This window comes from Thalassophryne amazonica, chromosome 4 (genome assembly GCF_902500255.1).
Source record: "Thalassophryne amazonica chromosome 4, fThaAma1.1, whole genome shotgun sequence".
Taxonomy (NCBI): Eukaryota; Metazoa; Chordata; class Actinopteri; order Batrachoidiformes; family Batrachoididae; genus Thalassophryne; species Thalassophryne amazonica.
In genome coordinates this window covers 97,794,950-97,812,894 of record NC_047106.1, presented here as the reverse complement: position 1 = coordinate 97,812,894, position 17,945 = coordinate 97,794,950, and the positions used below count along the sequence as shown (strand labels likewise).

General features: G+C 40.0%; 1 protein-coding gene across 1 annotated transcript in view; it reads right to left on the bottom strand.

The window, feature by feature from the left end:
- Window positions 1–14,089: 14,089 nt before the first annotated feature.
- LOC117508527 (caspase-1-like) overlaps window positions 14,090–17,945 on the bottom strand; it is a 46,089-nt gene continuing 42,233 nt past the window's right edge. The window contains 3 exon segments of the mRNA XM_034168307.1: window positions 14,090–14,298; window positions 16,581–16,613; window positions 16,615–16,691. Coding sequence (XP_034024198.1) covers window positions 14,197–14,298; window positions 16,581–16,613; window positions 16,615–16,691 — 212 coding nt within the window. The 3' untranslated portion in view covers window positions 14,090–14,196.

Genomic DNA, 17,945 nt, shown 5'->3' with positions numbered 1-17,945 from the left:
TTTTAGCTGCAGCCCCCATTACTCCCCCCAAAGCCGACGGTGGTGCATCTCAGGGTTGCTGCGTGGCCTTCACCCACTTGCCTCAATTCGGATAACGGACTTCTTCAAACGTAGTGCACATAAACAATGTCAAATGTGTATGTGCTGTCTTTAATTCTGATGTGTGCCATTATTATGGTAAACAAGTAATAATTGTGTACTAATTGTTTTCTGAGGTAACTGGAGTCCGGCTGTATGGCATTTCTGTGGCCATCATGTTAGACCGAGGACCACAATTTACCTCCAAGGTATGGAAGACCTTCTGCTCGGGGGCCTTGGTCAGTCTCTCATCCGGGTACAACCCCCAGTCCAACAGGCAAGTGGAACGGGCCCAGTCAGACCCTGGGATCAGTGCTTTGGTGCATCATGTCTTCCCACCCAGCCACCTGAGTCTTCAACTACCTTGGGTGGAATATCCCCCACAACTCACAGGTTTGCTCAGCACTGGTATGTCTCCTTTCATGTGTTCCCTGGGATATCAGCCACCTTTGTTTCATCCCAAGAAACTAACTTGTCTGTTCCCTCAGTTCGGTGCTGTCACCGAGACTGCAGAACAGCGCATTCTGCTCTACTCCATGCAAGGGACCAATGCGACATGTCATGCAGACTGGAACCAAACCCCGGCCACCCAGTACCAGCCTGACCAAGAAGTCTGGCTCTCGGCCAGTGTCCGAGAGCCAATGTAAATCAACCTCCTTAGTAAAAGGCAATTACAGCCTGAATGCAATTGTAATTGAGTGTGTAATTGCTGCCAAAGGTACATCAACAAAGTATTGAGCAATACAACCCCTGGCAAAAATTATGGAATCACTGGCTTCGGAGGATGTTCATTCAGTTGTTTAATTTTGTAGAAAAAAAAAGCAGATCACAGACATGACACAAAACTAGTCATTTCAATGGCAACTTTCTGGCTTTAAGAAACATAAGAAAACAAGAAAAAAAATTGTGGCAGTCAGTAACGGTTACTTTTTAGACCAAGCAGAGGGAAAAAATATGGACTCACTCAATTCCGAGGAATAAATTATGGAATCACCCTGTAAATTTTCATCCCCAAAACTAACACCTGCATCAGATCAGATCTGTTCGTTAGTCTGCATCTAAAAAGGAATGATCACACCTTGAAGAGCTGTTGCACCAAGTGGACTGACATGAATCATGGCTCCAACACGAGAGATGTCAACTGAAACAAAGGAGAGGATTATCAAACTCTTAAAAGAGGGTAAACCATCACGCAGTGTTGCAAAAGATGTTGGTTGTTCACAGTCAGCTGTGTCTAAACTCTGGACCAAATACAAACAACATGGGAAGGTTGTTAAAGGCAAACATAATGGTAGACCAAGGAAGACATCAAAGCGTCAAGACAGAAAACGCACAACAAAACAAATGAGGAACGAATGGGAGGAAACTGGAGTCAACGTCTGTGACCGAACTGTAAGAAACCGCCTAAAGGAAATGGTATTTACGTACAGAAAAGCTAAACGAAAGTCATCATTAACACCTAAACAGAAAAAACAAGGTTACAATGGGCTAAGGAAAAGCAATCGTGGACTGTGGATGACTGGATGAAAGTCATATTCAGTGATGAATCTCGAATCTGCATTGGACAAGGTGATGATGCTGGAACTTTTGTTTGGTGCCGTTCCAATGAGATTTATAAAGATGACTGCCTGAAGAGAACATGTAAATTTCCACAGTCATTGATGATATGGGGCTACATGTCAGATAAAGGCACTGGGGAGATGGCTGTCATTACATCATCAATAAATGCACAAGTTTATGTTGATATTTTGGACACTTTTCTTATCCCATCAATTGAAAGGATGTTTGGGGATGATGAAATCATTTTTCAAGATGATAATGCATCTTGCCATAGAGCAAAAACTGTGAAAACATTCCTTGCAAAAAGACACATAGGGTCAATGTCATGGCCTGCAAATAGTCCGGATGTTAATCCAATTGAAAATCTTTGGTGCAACAAATACTAGTGATGTGTTGGAGCGTTCTTTTGTTTTTCATGATTCCATAATTTTTTCCTCAGAATTGATTGATTCCATATTTTTTTCCCTCTGCTTGGTCTAAAAAAGTAACCGTTACTGACTGCCACAATTTTTTTTCTTGATTCTTATAGTGTTTCTTAAAGCCAGAAAGTTGCCATTTGAAATGACTTTAGTTTTGTGTCATGTCTGTGATCTTCTTTTTTCTACAAAATTAAACAACTGAATGAACATCCTCCGAGGCCGGTGATTCCATAATTTTTGCCAGGGGTTGTAGGTGTGAATACCTATGTACATGTAATTTCCTTGTTTTTATTATTATTAAATTTGCAAAAATTTAAACCAAAAAAAAAAACTTTTTCATGTTGTCATTATGGAGTGTTATGAGTAGAATTTTGAGCGGAAAAAAATGATTTACTCCATTTTAGAATAAGGCTGTAACATAACTAAATGTGGAAGAAGTGAAGCGCTGTGAATACTTTCCGGATGCACTGTGTATTTCTAGTATAGGTTTATCGCTCTCTTGTGTTTCTCTTCTGTGATATTTGCTCCTTGTTCTCTCTAGTGAAATTCCCAACAATGGTAGCTATTCCTCATGCTTTTACTTTGACATCTGCTCTGTGTATATTTCAGTGGCTTTACATCCTGTTCAAGGGCTTCCAATTTCATGTGCAATTCTCACTTGCTCCTCTGATTCAGTCACATACTATTTAACCATCCACAGCCCATCATTCCAGTGACAGATTGTCTCACATTCATGTTTGCTCTGTCATGTGCCCTCCAGTTATCGACCCACACTGCCCCCTTGTGTTTTTTAAGGCTTGCCGCTTTCTGATTTGTCTGCTTGGTATAACAGTGTTTGACCATCAGCCTGTTTCTCTGGACTCTGTATTTGCTGCTGCTCTTATTAACACTGTTGCCCTCTGGTTTGCCTTCCTGTGTAATGACCTATTGCTTTAGTTCATGACCAAGCAATCAGCCTGTTCCCATATGGATTGCTTTTGTGAACGGACTGTTGTCTCTGTGTGTTTTTGCTTCGCTAACTGCATCAGCTGAAAATAAAGGCTATTTTGACTTTTTATCTGTGTTGTTTTTGCTAAGGGGTTTTCTGAATTGTCAAAGGTGTGACAGTAGTCTGGCCATGACAAACGCCACATAAAACTACCTATTCAGGGGCGTGCTCATTGTGCAGTCTAAGAAGCTGAACGCACAGCAACATCAGATTACAAGCCTCACAGAAGTGTTTTATTGCTTTGTGGATCATGGCATAATTTTGTTGTGTGAGACGTTATGAGAAACTGTGGGAGTCTTTTAACTTGCAGGGCAAAGCGGCTCGTTAAGAGCAAAGACTCGATCCATCAGCCGCAATAACTGATTACAGCCGCCGCTGTAGCCTGGCACCAAACTCCCGTGTGACAAATGGACTTTTGTTCAGTCAAGACAGAAGGAATTAAATTATTTTCAGATGTCGTTTTGGTGGATAAGTTTAAAGATGATCTCACTGAAATGGACAGGTAAGACTATATTTACACCTTCTGTGAATGGTTGTAATATTTAATAATAACATGTTACGCTACTAATGTACAGTACATTAACTGTATTCAAAAAGGAAACAATATTTATTTTAAAAATAACTGATATTTTCAGTCCCTTGTGTCATTTTTCAGATTTGAAATGTATGTACCTTTTTTAAGAAAAAAAAAAACTAAATAAAAAAAATCCAATTGCCTTGTTTGAACAAGAGCTGATCCTGGACTGATTTGTCAAACCTGCTCTTTTAAATGAAAAATTTTCTGAATCAGTTTTCCACTTTCCTCTTTCACTGATGTGCCCCTCTCTCTCTCGCTCTCTCTCTCTCTCACCCCTCCGCCTCACTGATCACACTGTCTGCTGTTTTTCAAACTCTGAGATTTTCAGAAACACAAAGCCTTTCAATTGTAAAATAAACGGCAAATTTTTGAATGTATCATCACATAACAGAGACAGAAGGACCTCTGGATTATTAATGTATTATTTTCATGGTGGGTCTTTTTTTTTCTTCAGTTCAGAGCAGAGCAGAAACGCTGTTTTCAGCTGCTGCCCTTCACATCGCTGTAGCCACAGAACACGCTGACTCTCTGATCTCTGCTGCTTGTTATTTGATCTGAAGAAAATGAGAAACATATTTCTTATTACTATAATTATTGGTTTAAAATTGCACAACTATGACTCCATAAGATTGAAATACGATCGAATTGGTACATTTTCAGCAATATTTCAGTTCATTTTTCAGAAATTCTGTGCTGGGTGGCACAGCCAATCTGAACCCGAGAGAAATTTGCAGTACTAGATGGGGCCGCCCGGCGCCGTCCACCGTGGCTAGAACCCTGAACCGCAATAACATTTAAAACCTCAAAACCCCCGAACTCCCCTGGTGCATTGCAGCACAGCATCCATTGTTTAATGGTTAGCCAAAATTGCTAAATACTCCAAAAATATTTGACTTATCCACTTTCTGTTTTCGCAGCATTCATCCTTGAAACGGCAAATGTCAGCTCTCCCTGGTTTTTATGTGACACACTCACTCACACACACACACAGGCCACTTGGCTATGATAATATAGATGTTCTATTCAACAAGGCGGCACCTCATGAAATATACTTGAAATATTCTTACCACTTATAAACATTCAGTATTTGTATAATTATTTGTGTAAACATTCATTATTGGATATCATAATATATTTCAGATATTTTAATCCTGTCCTGAGCCCATTGCAATGAAATTTCATTCTGTATACTTTTTTTGTCACTGAATGACAAAGTCTGTCTAAGTCAAAATTTTTAAAGTAATCCATTTAAAGCATTTCTTTGTCTAACTGCAGAAATGTACACCATTAGTTACTTATTTGTGGAGAATGACCCCCCACTGCCGCTGCTCTAAATGTGCTAACCCAGGCTTTGTCCACATGGCGACTGGTTGAGACGTATCTACCAAAGTTTTGCACTGGAGTTTTGTCCATATGGAACCAGCATTTACAGAGCTCAAAACCACTACTTTTTGAAAATGGGTCCCAGAGTGGATAAATCTGAAAACACTGCCTTTGTGTCTTCATGTGGACAGCCTAGACAGAACTTTCTGAAACAATGTCATAGCCCTACTTTTCTAACCTCAGCCGCTCATAATGGATGACATGTTGTTGTTGCTAACGTGGTAATTTAACATAAGTTTTCTTTGCCTCGGTGGATCATTAATGGGATTTGTCTTTGTCGTGAGCAGAATGCTGAAGAGACGAAGCATGCCTGTGGAGAAAATTGGGACCATTGTGACACTAGTAAAAGAACTGCAGAAAAGATTATCAGCTTTTAAAATATAATCAGGGTGTGACTAAATGGCTAGTACACTTGGTTTGGTTGTTAGTGGAACAAAGCGGCAGCTTCCTCCAGCTCAGGTTCAGAAACAGACTCCAAGCAAACAACCACACAGGGACCTTATTCACAAGCAATTTCCATGACAAGAAACTGAAGCATTTCCAGACGTCATCTTCCAAAACAAGGGTGTTTTACATGGATAACAGTTTTCAGCAGGCTTCAATTATGAATCTGGTGTTGCCAACCAAACGGTCCCCCTAAAAATTGGTCCGCCCTGCCTTCACTGCGCATGTGTCATTTCGGAGCTCAGCAGCATCATTTCTGTGCGTCACCAGGAATTCACTGATTATCACCTCATTTCTGCTTAAAACTGCACTTCCAGTCATCATCTTTCCCAGTAACTTTTTTTTGTCCGGTAAGTACAAATATCTGGTTTATATGATGACGGTTTAGGTGAGTGCTATGGTACAGGGGACTGAACAATAAATTTACCTATCAAAGCTTTGATGATGATGTCGGCTTCCATCCCACACAGCTGACTTTATTTTCCCAAATTTTTCTTCTGTTCAGATCTGAAGGGAATCTGTACATCTTGAAGCCCTTGCTGTGTCTATTTGTGCTTCCAAATGCACAGCAACCCGTCATTTTCAGTAAATAAAAAAAAAAAAAAAAAAATAATAATAATAATAATATATATATATATACACTCAACAAAAATATAAACGCAACACTTTTGGTTTTGCTCCCATTTTGTATGAGATGAACTCAAAGATCTAAAACTTTTTCCACATACACAATATCACCATTTCCCTCAAATATTGTTCACAAACCAGTCTAAATCTGTGATAGTGAGCACTTCTCCTTTGCGGAGATAATCCATCCCACCTCACAGGTGTGCCATATCAAGATGCTGATTAATGACCATGATTAGTGCACAGGTGTGCCTTAGACTGCCCACAATAAAAGGCCACTCTGAAAGGTGCAGTTTTATCACACAGCTGCTGAAACAATCGGTTTGCATAACCAAAGAATTTCTGCACAAACTGTCAGAAACCGTCTCAGGGAAGCTCATCTGCATGCTCGTCGTCCTCATCGGGGTCTCGACCTGACTCCAGTTCGTCGTCGTAACCGACTTGAGTGGGCAAATGCTCACATTCGCTGGCGTTTGGCACGTTGGAGAGGTGTTCTCTTCACGGATGAATCCCAGTTCATACTGTTCAGGGCAGATGGCAGACAGCGTGTGTGGGTCGTGGGGTGAGCGGTTTTCTGATGTCAATGTTGTGGATCGAGTGGCCCATGGTGGCGGTGGGGTTATGGTATGGGCAGGCGTCTGTTATGGATGAAGAACACAGGTGCATTTTATTGATGGCATTTTGAATGCACAGAGATACCATGACGAGATCCTGAGGCCCATTGTTGTGCCATACATCCAAGAACATCACCTCATGTTGCAGCAGGATAATGCACGGCCCGATGTTGCAAGGATCTGTACACAATTCTTGGAAGCTGAAAATGTCCCAGTTCTTGCATGGCCGACATACTCACCAGACATGTCACCCATTGAGCATGTTTGGGATGCTCTGGACCGGCGTATACGACAGCGTGTACCAGTTCCTGCCAATATCCAGCAACTTCGCACAGCCATTGAAGAGGAGTGGACCAACATTCCACAGGCCACAACTGACAACCTGATCAACTCTATGGGAAGGAGATGTGTTGCACTGCATGAGGCAAATGGTGGTCACACCAGATACTGACTGCTATCCCCCCCCCAATAAAACAAAACTGCACCTTTCAGAGTGGCCTTTATTGTGGGCAGTCTAAGGCACACCTGTGCACTAATCATGGTGTCTAATCAGCATCTTGATATGGCACACCTGTGAGGTGGGATGGATTATCTCAGCAAAGGAGAAGTGCTCACTATCACAGATTTAGACTGGTTTGTGAACAATATTTGAGGGAAATGGTGATATTGTGTATGTGGAAAAAGTTTTAGATCTTTGAGTTCATCTCATACAAAATGGGAGCAAAACCAAAAGTGTTGCGTTTAATTTTTGTTGAGTATAATAGCTGGATTTACATGCAGACACATTAACAGCAAACGTTACTTTGAACCCAAAATGGCACCATGAGTCACGTGACCAATTTTTTTAGACTCATCATGTCGCCACTCTCTCTAATAAAGGCACTCTAACAATGACGAAACACTCCACATGCCATTTGTGTGTGTGTGTGGGGGGGGGGGGGTTCAGCAGTTACACCCATGTGTGTCGCGAGGTTGACGCCACATTCATATTGCACTTTGACAGTTTTCAGAGACAGGTTGAATGTGATCGCCTGCTGTCTAGTATTGTAACAGGTGCGCGAACCGCTCCACCTTTTCTAAGTGTGCAGCGAGCGGTGTTAGATGTTCGTGTGCGACACCTGGAATTTGGCCGACACCTGCCGAGAGGGGGATCAAATGAGCACGTGCAAGGCATTCGCTGTTTTTTGGCCGCTTGTGTGTGGAATGGTTGTAGCGACAAGTATAAGAGGCCGATTTTTCATGAATGGCATGCAATTCCTCATTCGTGCGCTAGTCGGCTTCAATCGTGTTATGTGTGAAGGGATCCAAAAGTATTCACAGGGCTTCACTTTTTCCGCATTTTGTTATGTCACAGCCTTAATCCAAAATGGATTAAATTAATTATTTTTCTCAACATTCTGCACACAATATCCCAATTCACCAATCAGGCCTGTATGGTAGAGTGGCCAGACAGAAGCCACTCCTTAGTAAAAGGCACATGGCAGCCCACCTGGAGTTTGCCAAAAGGCACCTGAAGGACTCTCAGACCATGAGAAACAAAATTCTCTGGTCTGATGAGACAAAGACTGAGCTCTTTGGTGTGAATGCCAGGCGTCATGTTTGGCAGAAACCGGGCACCATCCCTACAGTGAAGCATGGTGGTGGCAGCATCATGCTGTGGGCATGTTTTTCAGCGGCAGGAACTGGGGGACTGGGAGTCAGGATTGAGGGAAAGATGAATGCAGCAATGTACGGTTCATCTTTCAGCAGCACAGTGACCCAAAGCACACAGCCAAGATATCAAAGGAGTGGCTTCAGGACAACTCTGTGAATGTCCTTGAGTGGCCCAGCCAGAGCCCAGACCTGAATCCGATTGAACATCTCTGGAAAGATCTGAAAATGGCTGTACAGAGAAGCTCCCCATCCAACCTGATGGAGCTTGAGAGGTGCTGCAAAGAGGAATAGGCAGAACTACCGAAGATGAATGCACCAAGCTTGTGCCATCATATTCAAGAAGACCTGAAGCAGTAATTAATGAAAAAAGTACTGCATTAAATGTAATTGCTGCCAAAGGTGCATCAACAAAGTACTGAGCAAAGGGTGTGAATACTTAAATACGTACATGTGATTTCTTAGTTTTTTATTTTAATAAATTTGCAAAAATTAAAAAAAACTTTTTTCATGTTGTCATTATGGGGTGTTGTGAGTAGAATTTTGAGGGGAAAATGAATTTACTCATTTGTGAAATAAAGCTGCAACATAACAAAATGCAGAAAACGTGAAGTGCTGTGAATACTTTCCAGATGCACTGTAATAATAAAGGGTTATTAACCGAGTGTGAAGTCTGTACGGGGAAATATCAGACCGAGGTGTTGACAGTATGGACCTCACTGATGCTCGGTCCGTGTGAAAAACACAGGGGTCTGAGCTTGATATTTTCTTTTTGTTATTTATTTATGTTCCTCTTTATTATTTTCAACATGCATCTGCTCCGACACTGACAGGGTCCAAAAAACGTAAGGAATAGTCAATAAAGCAAAAGGCCAACTGAAACTTTTATTTGAAAACAAAGAGCAAGATTACACAAATGTTACATGGTGCATTACTGCCACCTTCTGTTGCAGTATGGCGCAGATTGGTTTACATACACCTTGGTTAAAAACTTGCAGTGTTCTCTTACTGCACATATTCGATGTGATTAAACTCTGTCTATGTTGTCAATTACAATGCCTACTTTATTAGCAAATAGTTATTTAAAATTACAGTTACAAAACATATTCAGTTTTTTTTTTGTCAGATTTTCTACTTTATTTTACATACACCAAGTAGAATGCCTCTTCAAATAGTATAGAAGATAGCAAAAAGTGATTAATTGTAAAAGCGTCTGAATGACTAATTGCATCATTCACAGTTAAATGAAGAATTTTTAGCTGTATTTATGGGCCTACCTCCAGAACAAGTGCCTTCTTGCATTGAAGAGTGGGGGCAGGGGATCTAAATTAACATAGGGCCACCCAAATTTCACTAAATAGACAAATTACTGAAATCCAGTCATTATGATGTGGGTTTATTTTAGAAACATCTCGTAAAATTATAGTCATTTTAATGAAGAGAACATGTTTATCTGGAGGAATTCTATAGTGAATGTTTTATTCTCTTTCTGTCTGAAGGAGTTAAGTGCATGTGCACATCTGTAAGCTTTTGAAAAGACCGGAAGTTACCTTTGACCTTGGGTGAAGCGTACGCACATAGCATGCACGCTGACGTCTGTGAGATGTCTCGTAAAACACTTCAGAGGTGTTATTAGGTTACAAAACCAGTGTTTTTTGGTTTCAGAAGTGTTTACTTTTAACTAGCTTATACATACTATTGTGGAAATTGCGATGGATGAAAGAAGGAGCAACAATTTTCAATTTTGACAACGCAACGGTGGGTTGCTTATTTCTCTCTTGGTTCACACAACACACAGACTTATAGAACAGCTCGGTGTCGCCCATTACCCACACAGGGGTCCTGAGGGGAAAACATCAACGGGCCAAGACACTTTGGTATGTGCTTCACACATCAGCGTTTTGTCACATACATAACAGGAATAAACATCGCCCATTACCCATGCAAAAGGTTGGGTAGGATTACTTTGAAAGAATACATGTGGATTACATGTATGTACTCGTATGTACATACATTTGGATTACTTGTAATCTGATTACTTTTCGATTACATTTCAAAGTAATCCTACCCAACCTTGCCCATGCAAGGGTCCTAATGGGAAAACATCAAAGGGGACAAGACACTTTGATATGCGCTTCACACATGAAAACAGGAAACACTCTAACCACAGGTGCCAACACTTGGTAAGGGGAATTATGTCCACAGTGTCCATTAAGTGTTGAATGTCCACCAATATATAAGAAACATATTAGAGTTACACAGCGGTTTTGGAGTTTTTTCCACCATGTTGGATTAGCAGCCAGAGAGAGATCAGCCAGTGATGATATGGTGTCTCTCTACTCTGACTGGCTGTCACTGTGCCCTTCCCATAATCCCTCATACAACTCTGGGGAAGCCCCCGTGTGACGTATGACATCACTGTTATAGACTGTAATGGGTCTCTACCGTCGCTGCCATAAGTACTTCAAGTTCGTCTTTTCTTTTGAATATTTACCCTTCAGGATAACTTTTTAATTTATTTCTAGACAATGCGAATTTTGAGCATACTGGCAATGTCATATTATGAATCCCCTATTTAAATGCTGATAAATAAAATTATATGAAACATAAAGTGAGGTCAATGAAATGACATGGTGAGATTGTGAGGAGCTTCCAGAAATGTGAGAGGCAAATAAAGAAAAATGTTTTACATGGCAGAAGGTCAAGAGGGTCCTGGAGGGTCAGTCTGGGGAGCTTCACAACCCAGAAGCTGAAGGGTTTTAGCCATGGTAATGCTCCCAGAACCATTTTACTAAAAAAGTCTGAAAGAACTAAATGAGATGGTGAGAAGCTTCGCTCATTAATGTTGGCAACATAGGCATATTATTTACTCTTGTTGTAAATTACATTGATCATTCAATAAATCTATCAATCTCGAGAATACAGAAGTTTCTGTTCCTGATACTCTACTTAGCAATGATATTTTTATGAATACCTTTAATAAACCCATATGTATGTACCATTAAAGGCTACAATAGTTTATCATTAACAAATCATGTTAGTCTATTTAAAGTACCTTCATCTCGAGACCTTCATACACTGAAGCAATTTTGAGCCATGGTGTATCACATACAATCGACACGATATATTTCACTGATCTCTATATATTACTGGATAGCTCAGTGGCCCACACACTCAGTACAATCCGCTGAAGCAAACTGGTGACCATCTTGCCACTCCCAACTTATGCAGACCACACATAGACAGCTTAGAACGTCAACAATTTCAAGTAATAACTGAGCTGATTCTCTCATTTATATATTTTGTTCTTCGGATAATGTAAGATTGATTCCTTCTAATCTATGCCTGCCATGATTAGCGATTTGATTTATTTTCTTTATTTTATTACTTTGACACTTTCTTCCCTTCTATTCTCACTCTCTCATATCTCACTGGGACAAATACTCTATTCTAAAAATGATCATTCTTTAATCAAAGTTTATACAAGTGTTGTGGAATCATCAGCAAGCTTTAGTATATATATTATATATATATATGTGGTGTGTGTGTGTGTGTGTTGGTACCATATCATGTGCAAAAGTAGGTAGATAACAAAAGTCATGATGGATAACACAGAAATATTGTTTTTTTTTTAAATAGTTTCACTAAAATAATAAAACACCATTCAACTAGCTACAGGAGAGTTAGTTTCCCTGCAATGACAACATTTATTACAGACAGTTCTATGAGCTTCAGTCTAATATAAGTAATAAAGCTTGTAGCAACAACACCTAAAGCTCCAAAACTATGCACAAGTACACCTAATAAATGTCTTAAAATAGTTCGTTCAACACAAAATACATGTGGCTACACATGTTGTGTTAACAAGCCACTTATTACCTTTGCCTATATGCTGGAATAAGGGATAGAATTCTTCAAATTATTGTTCATTACTTCCCATTTCAATCAGACTCAGGTGAAATGTTCGTCCGCAGCCTTTGCTCTGGCGATTTGCGTAATTTATAGCTGCACATGAAGGTATTTTTTAACAAAATTACAAAGAATAAAGTTGCGTGCACCTCATTAAAGATCATAGAAAAGAGCGTTCAGGAGTGGAACATCGGAGTGGCCGATTTGCTTCAAAAATATTGGCCAATGAGCGATCCAGTAATATATAGAGATCAGTGGGCATGGTCAGGAAGAGAGAAAAACACCCATCACCAAGAACCAAGAGAGAGACAAGAGAAACAGAGACAAACAGACCAAAACAGAAAAACCCAGCAAGAGAAAAACAAACCAAAACCAAAGAAATGCAAAAATAACAAACAGAACAAAAAACAAAATAAAACAGAAAAAAACCAAACAAACTCAAACCCTGACAATAACGTGTTGCTGTTATATAAGATTTTGCTGCATATATGATGTGTTGCTGTATATGTAAAATGCTGCTGCATATATAATGTGTTGCTGTTTATAGAAGATATTGCTGCATATATAACATGTTTCTGTTATAGAAGATGTTGCTGCATACATAATGAACTGGTTGCTCCTGGTGTGTAGTGAGTGCCTTGCATGGCAGCACCCTGACATCATTGTGTGAGTGTGTTTGTGTGAATGGGTTGTTCGCCCACTTGGTTCCTCCACCTGTTGGCTACTTATTATCTATCAATTATTGTTACTTTGAATTGTAATATTTGTATGTGTATTTTGTTTTAATTGTTTTTCTGTCATGACTAATTTACTTTGGTATTGTGTGGTCTTAGTCTGTTTTTATATTATTGGGACTACGGATGGAAATTAGCACCTTGCTATAATCCGGCATACGAGGTCTATTAGAAAAGTATCCGACCTTATTATTTTTTTAAAAAACCATATGGATTTGAATCACGTGTGATTGCATCAGACAAGCTTGAACCCTCGTGGGCATGGGAGAGTTTTTTCACGCCTGTCGGTGATGTCATTCGCCTGTGAGCACGCCTTGTGGAAGGAGTGGTCCACCCCCCTCGTCGGATTTTCATTGTCTGACTTCTTCCTGAGAGACTGGCGCTGTGCTTGATCAAAATTTTTTCAGAAACTGTGAGGCACATCCGAGTGTACACCATTCGAGAAATTCAGCTCGTTTTCGGTGAAAATTTTAACGGCTGTTGAGAGATTTTGGATTGTTTCTATCGCTGTAAGGACTTCCCATGGAGCGGGACGTCGCGCAGCGCTCCGAGGCGACGTCGTCATCCTGTTTCAAGCTGAAAACTTCCAAATTTAAGCCTCTGTTGACCCAGGACGTCGTGAGAGAACAGAGAACTTTCAGAAGAGGTCGGAATCAGCAGTTTATCCGGACATTCCACTGTTAAAGGAGATTTTTTTAATGAAAGACGTGCGGACGGGTGAGCCGACGCGGCGCGCCCGCCACAGGAAAAAACACCTCCGTTGGAGCCTTCCGGACAAGTTGGAACATGCCTGCTGTTAACCATTTCTCAGATACTCAACTGAAAGCCACCAAAGCCGCGTGGATTTTACAAATGGTTATCAACACGGAGGTGTTTTTCCTTTGGCGGCAGTCTGTCCTAGAGCAGATGTGGCTACACTAGTAGCTTACCACCACCAATGTGTGAACATCCGTGTGAATGAATAATAATGCCATTTCTAAGCAACTTTGGTATCTTAGCAATAATTAACGCACTCTATAAATCTGTTATTATTCTTCTTTTATCCCTTAAATCTTCAAACGCTCAGTGCCCTATACTTTAAGTTGAGGCTGGCGCCGGATGGATCATAATTAATAAATGAGGTGGAGGCATGATGCCTCCACCTCATTTATTAATTATGATCCATCATAGCCTGGAATGTGGAAATAAAGCACCAAGAACAGGGAACGAGGTCTCAGATGTCAGGGAACAGGTAGAAGCGTCTCAGCAGAGTGGTTCTGTCTTTGGTTGGCATCTGAAATACACTAGGAGCAGGATCATCAAAGCGTTGCATCACCTGTGGTTAAAGCAAAGCGTGTTCACAAGCTTTAATGCTTTTAAAAGTTACTGATTATGGTTTATTTTATTGCACAGTTATTACTGTTAGCTACTAGTAGCGGAGTAGCAGACAGCCAAAAGGGCTCCATTTTCAAGATACCCCTCCCGGAGTTATAACAAGATGTATTTGGTATCAAAATTTCCGGTAGAACCTCTACTTTTCAGATCTGAGGTTGTACTTTGAGAAAGTTTATTACCACATGGTCAATTAACCCCTTTTTTTGCCGACTCACGCAAAGAATTGAGACCGTCATGGGCCCACAAAATATTTCGCCCTATTGATATAAAAATGTGTTAAATGCCCACATCAGCAAGGGTCTGCAGACATCATTTTGACACATTCAGGGGTATCCAAGGTTCAGGGGGTGGTCTTCAGGCCCCCCAAATAATTTTTTTAACCCCTTTTCTTCATTTTGGGGTGTTTGAGACTTAATTTAGCATGAATAAAGGGTATTCCATAATCATATGAAGCCAGAGGGGTCCCTTGCAAGCAAAAATTGATTTGTGTGCCACAGATAACAAATTCAGCCAGTTTTAACCCTTCACATTGGAACTAAAGCACCATCCAGAATTTGAATTCTTGTCCGGATGATGGTTTTTCATATGACGATCTTTCCTCGATCCTTTTCTTTGTCCAAATGGCTTGTAATGAATAACTAACTGATTGGTTGATTGATTGTAAAGATATCCTCTGGGTGTAGGAGTGGATGCCATTTTGGCGTCCAGGACTGTGATTAGGGTCATCCAGCAATCATTAAGTTGTCGTGCCTCAGCCTCTAGGCCATTAGGCCTTTCAAGAATCTCTTAGGTTTGGAATCTTATCAAAAAAATAAAAGTTCTTTTCCAACCATTTGTATTTATTTAAGTGCAAAATTTCAACAAGGAATGTAATATTTTACATATACATGTATGCCCTTATTGTAGTTTACTGGCCATGAGATAGTGGCTTACAAGATCATTGCCAAAAGAAGTTCAGCATGGCTGCTCAGTCGTCTGGCATAATGCTACTTCAATTGACTGTATTTTGCACCTGATAATTTTACATCACGTCAATCTTGACAATACATGTATTTAGTGGTCATTGCCATCACCATCTGCACTATCCTGTCTCAATGTGGAGATTATTCGAGTAGTCACTGCATTTGCATGCATCAATGCATGGAAGGCCAACCTGGAGGCAGGGGCATTTAGCCCCATCAATGCAGCTTGTGTCTTGGCAGTACAAGTGAGTTAGGTTTGGAGCATAACGGCAATAGGACCATTTTGTATATATTGTTCAAAATGTGCATGTTTTATGTTTGAACTTTTTGTTGTACATTCTTTCACACAAGACCTCAAATTACCTTTATAAAGTGTCAAAACAGTTGTTTATTATAGTTTGCTGTGTGTTTTGAATAATGTGTGTGGAAAATTATTTTCAGCTTTACTTTTTTCTTTGTTATTTGTGCTTGTAAACCTTTATTACACTTATAAAACACAACAAAAGTATATATTATGAAAAGAACAGGTTGTCCTGAAAAAGAGACATAAAACTTGATTGTGGGATGCAGGGAGAGCTGTTAATAGCAATAATAAACATTTATGCCAGGCGAGTGAACTGTCCAAAACATGCCCTTGGACCCCAGAGGGATAAGGTGGTGGTCATCTTTAAGTGTGAAAGGGGTTAAAGTGACATTTTATTGTCTACAGCTCTCAAATGCCTGTTTTCCAGACAGGTCACCTCCACCTTTATTAAATTGATGGCTGCACCCTTTTCCAACAAAATTTGGGGTGGTAAGGGGTCCTTTCCTGAAAGATACGTAGCCAAAAAGGGTTAAAAATTTTTATTTTTGGGGGGCCTTAAGACCACCCCCTGAACCTTGGATACCTCTGAATGTGTCAAAAATATGTCTGCAGACCCTTGCTGATGTGGAAACATGTTTAGATGGGCATTTAACACATTTCTTATCAATAGGGCGAAATATTTTGTGGGCCTATGACGGTCTCAATTCTTTTGCGTGATTTCACAAAAAAGGTGTAATTGACCATGCGGTAATAAACTTTCTCAAAGTACAACCTCAGATCTGAAAAGTAGAGGTTCTACCGGAAATTTTGACACCAAATACATCTTGTTATAACTCGGGAGGGGTTTGGTGATTTTTCATCCCTGCTGCTACTCCTCTAGATCATAGCAGTCATTACTTGAACAACAGGATGTCCTTGAAAAATTGTGAAAATGTAGCTTCAACCTGCAAGACTCACTTTTCTGAAAAGGTTGTCAATGTCATCCTGTTTTGGCGAACTCGGTGAATACACTGACAACATGCTGGATGAGAAGAGATCCATTTTCCCTGCTTCTGTAGGCAACAGCATCTGCAGGGAAACCATGCAAACCAAAATCTTTTAGTGTTCATTTTTAAAGCTCATTGCTGCCTATGGGCCAGTTACATATGTTTTTAATATTCTTCCTGTGCTACGTATGTGGTCCTCCTGTGCGATATAATTGAGTGTAAAGCCGGCCTGCCATTGCTGATTTCTGGCCCTGATTGACATTCTGATTCCAAAATTGAAGCAAGTGGGCCCCAATTACTCATAACAGCAGTCTAAAGTTGTGTGTCATAGTATATGCACCAGGTTTAGTGAAGCAGATAACAGAATTTGGTGCTTGTTTCAAATGGTGAAACAAGCACCAAATTTGACACAAATACTCCTTAGACATTACTCTTTTGCAAAAGCACATTAGCCACCTAAATTTTCAATAGGCAGCCAGGTAGAGGTCAACTGAAGAATTACACAAGGGTAAAAAATTAAAACTGCTCCAATCATATTGAAAACTATACCACATTTGTCTGATCACAAAGATTCCAAAAAGGTATCATTCCAGACTATCTGTGGACTGAATATTATGGAGTTGTGGGGCAAAAACAGCAAGAATGGTGACAAGGTCAATTTCAGTTTGCACAGGGGTATAAAGTTAAAGTTTCTCTAATTTTGGCTAAAAAAAAAAAAAAAGTGGTTCAAATTATTGGTTGTACTAATAGGATAACAAATGGAATATTTTTGACTGTGATGAATGCTTGGCCTCCAAAGGAAAGGTCAAACAAGATCAGTGTCCACTGAATTTTACGACATGTGACATATGTACCCTGTAACATATTAACTAAGCATGACACATGGTTGCAAACTATTCCTTTTAAAAAACCTTATTAACTCAACCAATAATCTGCATCAGTTTTTACCAAAATTATAGCAATTTTCACTTTTGACCACTTTACAAACCTTTGTCACCATTCATTGGAGTTTTGGATCAGCAATTTCAGTTAAATATATCATATAGCAGACACAGTGATATTTGAGAAGTGAAATGAAGTTCATAGGATTTCCAGAAAGGTGCAATATTTCTTTAAACAAAATTAGGCACTTGCATAATTTGGGCACCCCAACAGAAAAATACATCAATATTAGTAGATCCTCCTTTGCAGAAATAACAGCCTTTAAAACGCTTTCTATAGATTCCAATGAGAGTCTGGATTCTGGTTAAAGGTATTTTGGACCATTCTTCTTTACAAAACATCTCCAGGTTTGTTGGTTCTGCAGCATGGACAGAACCACTTAAAATCACACCAC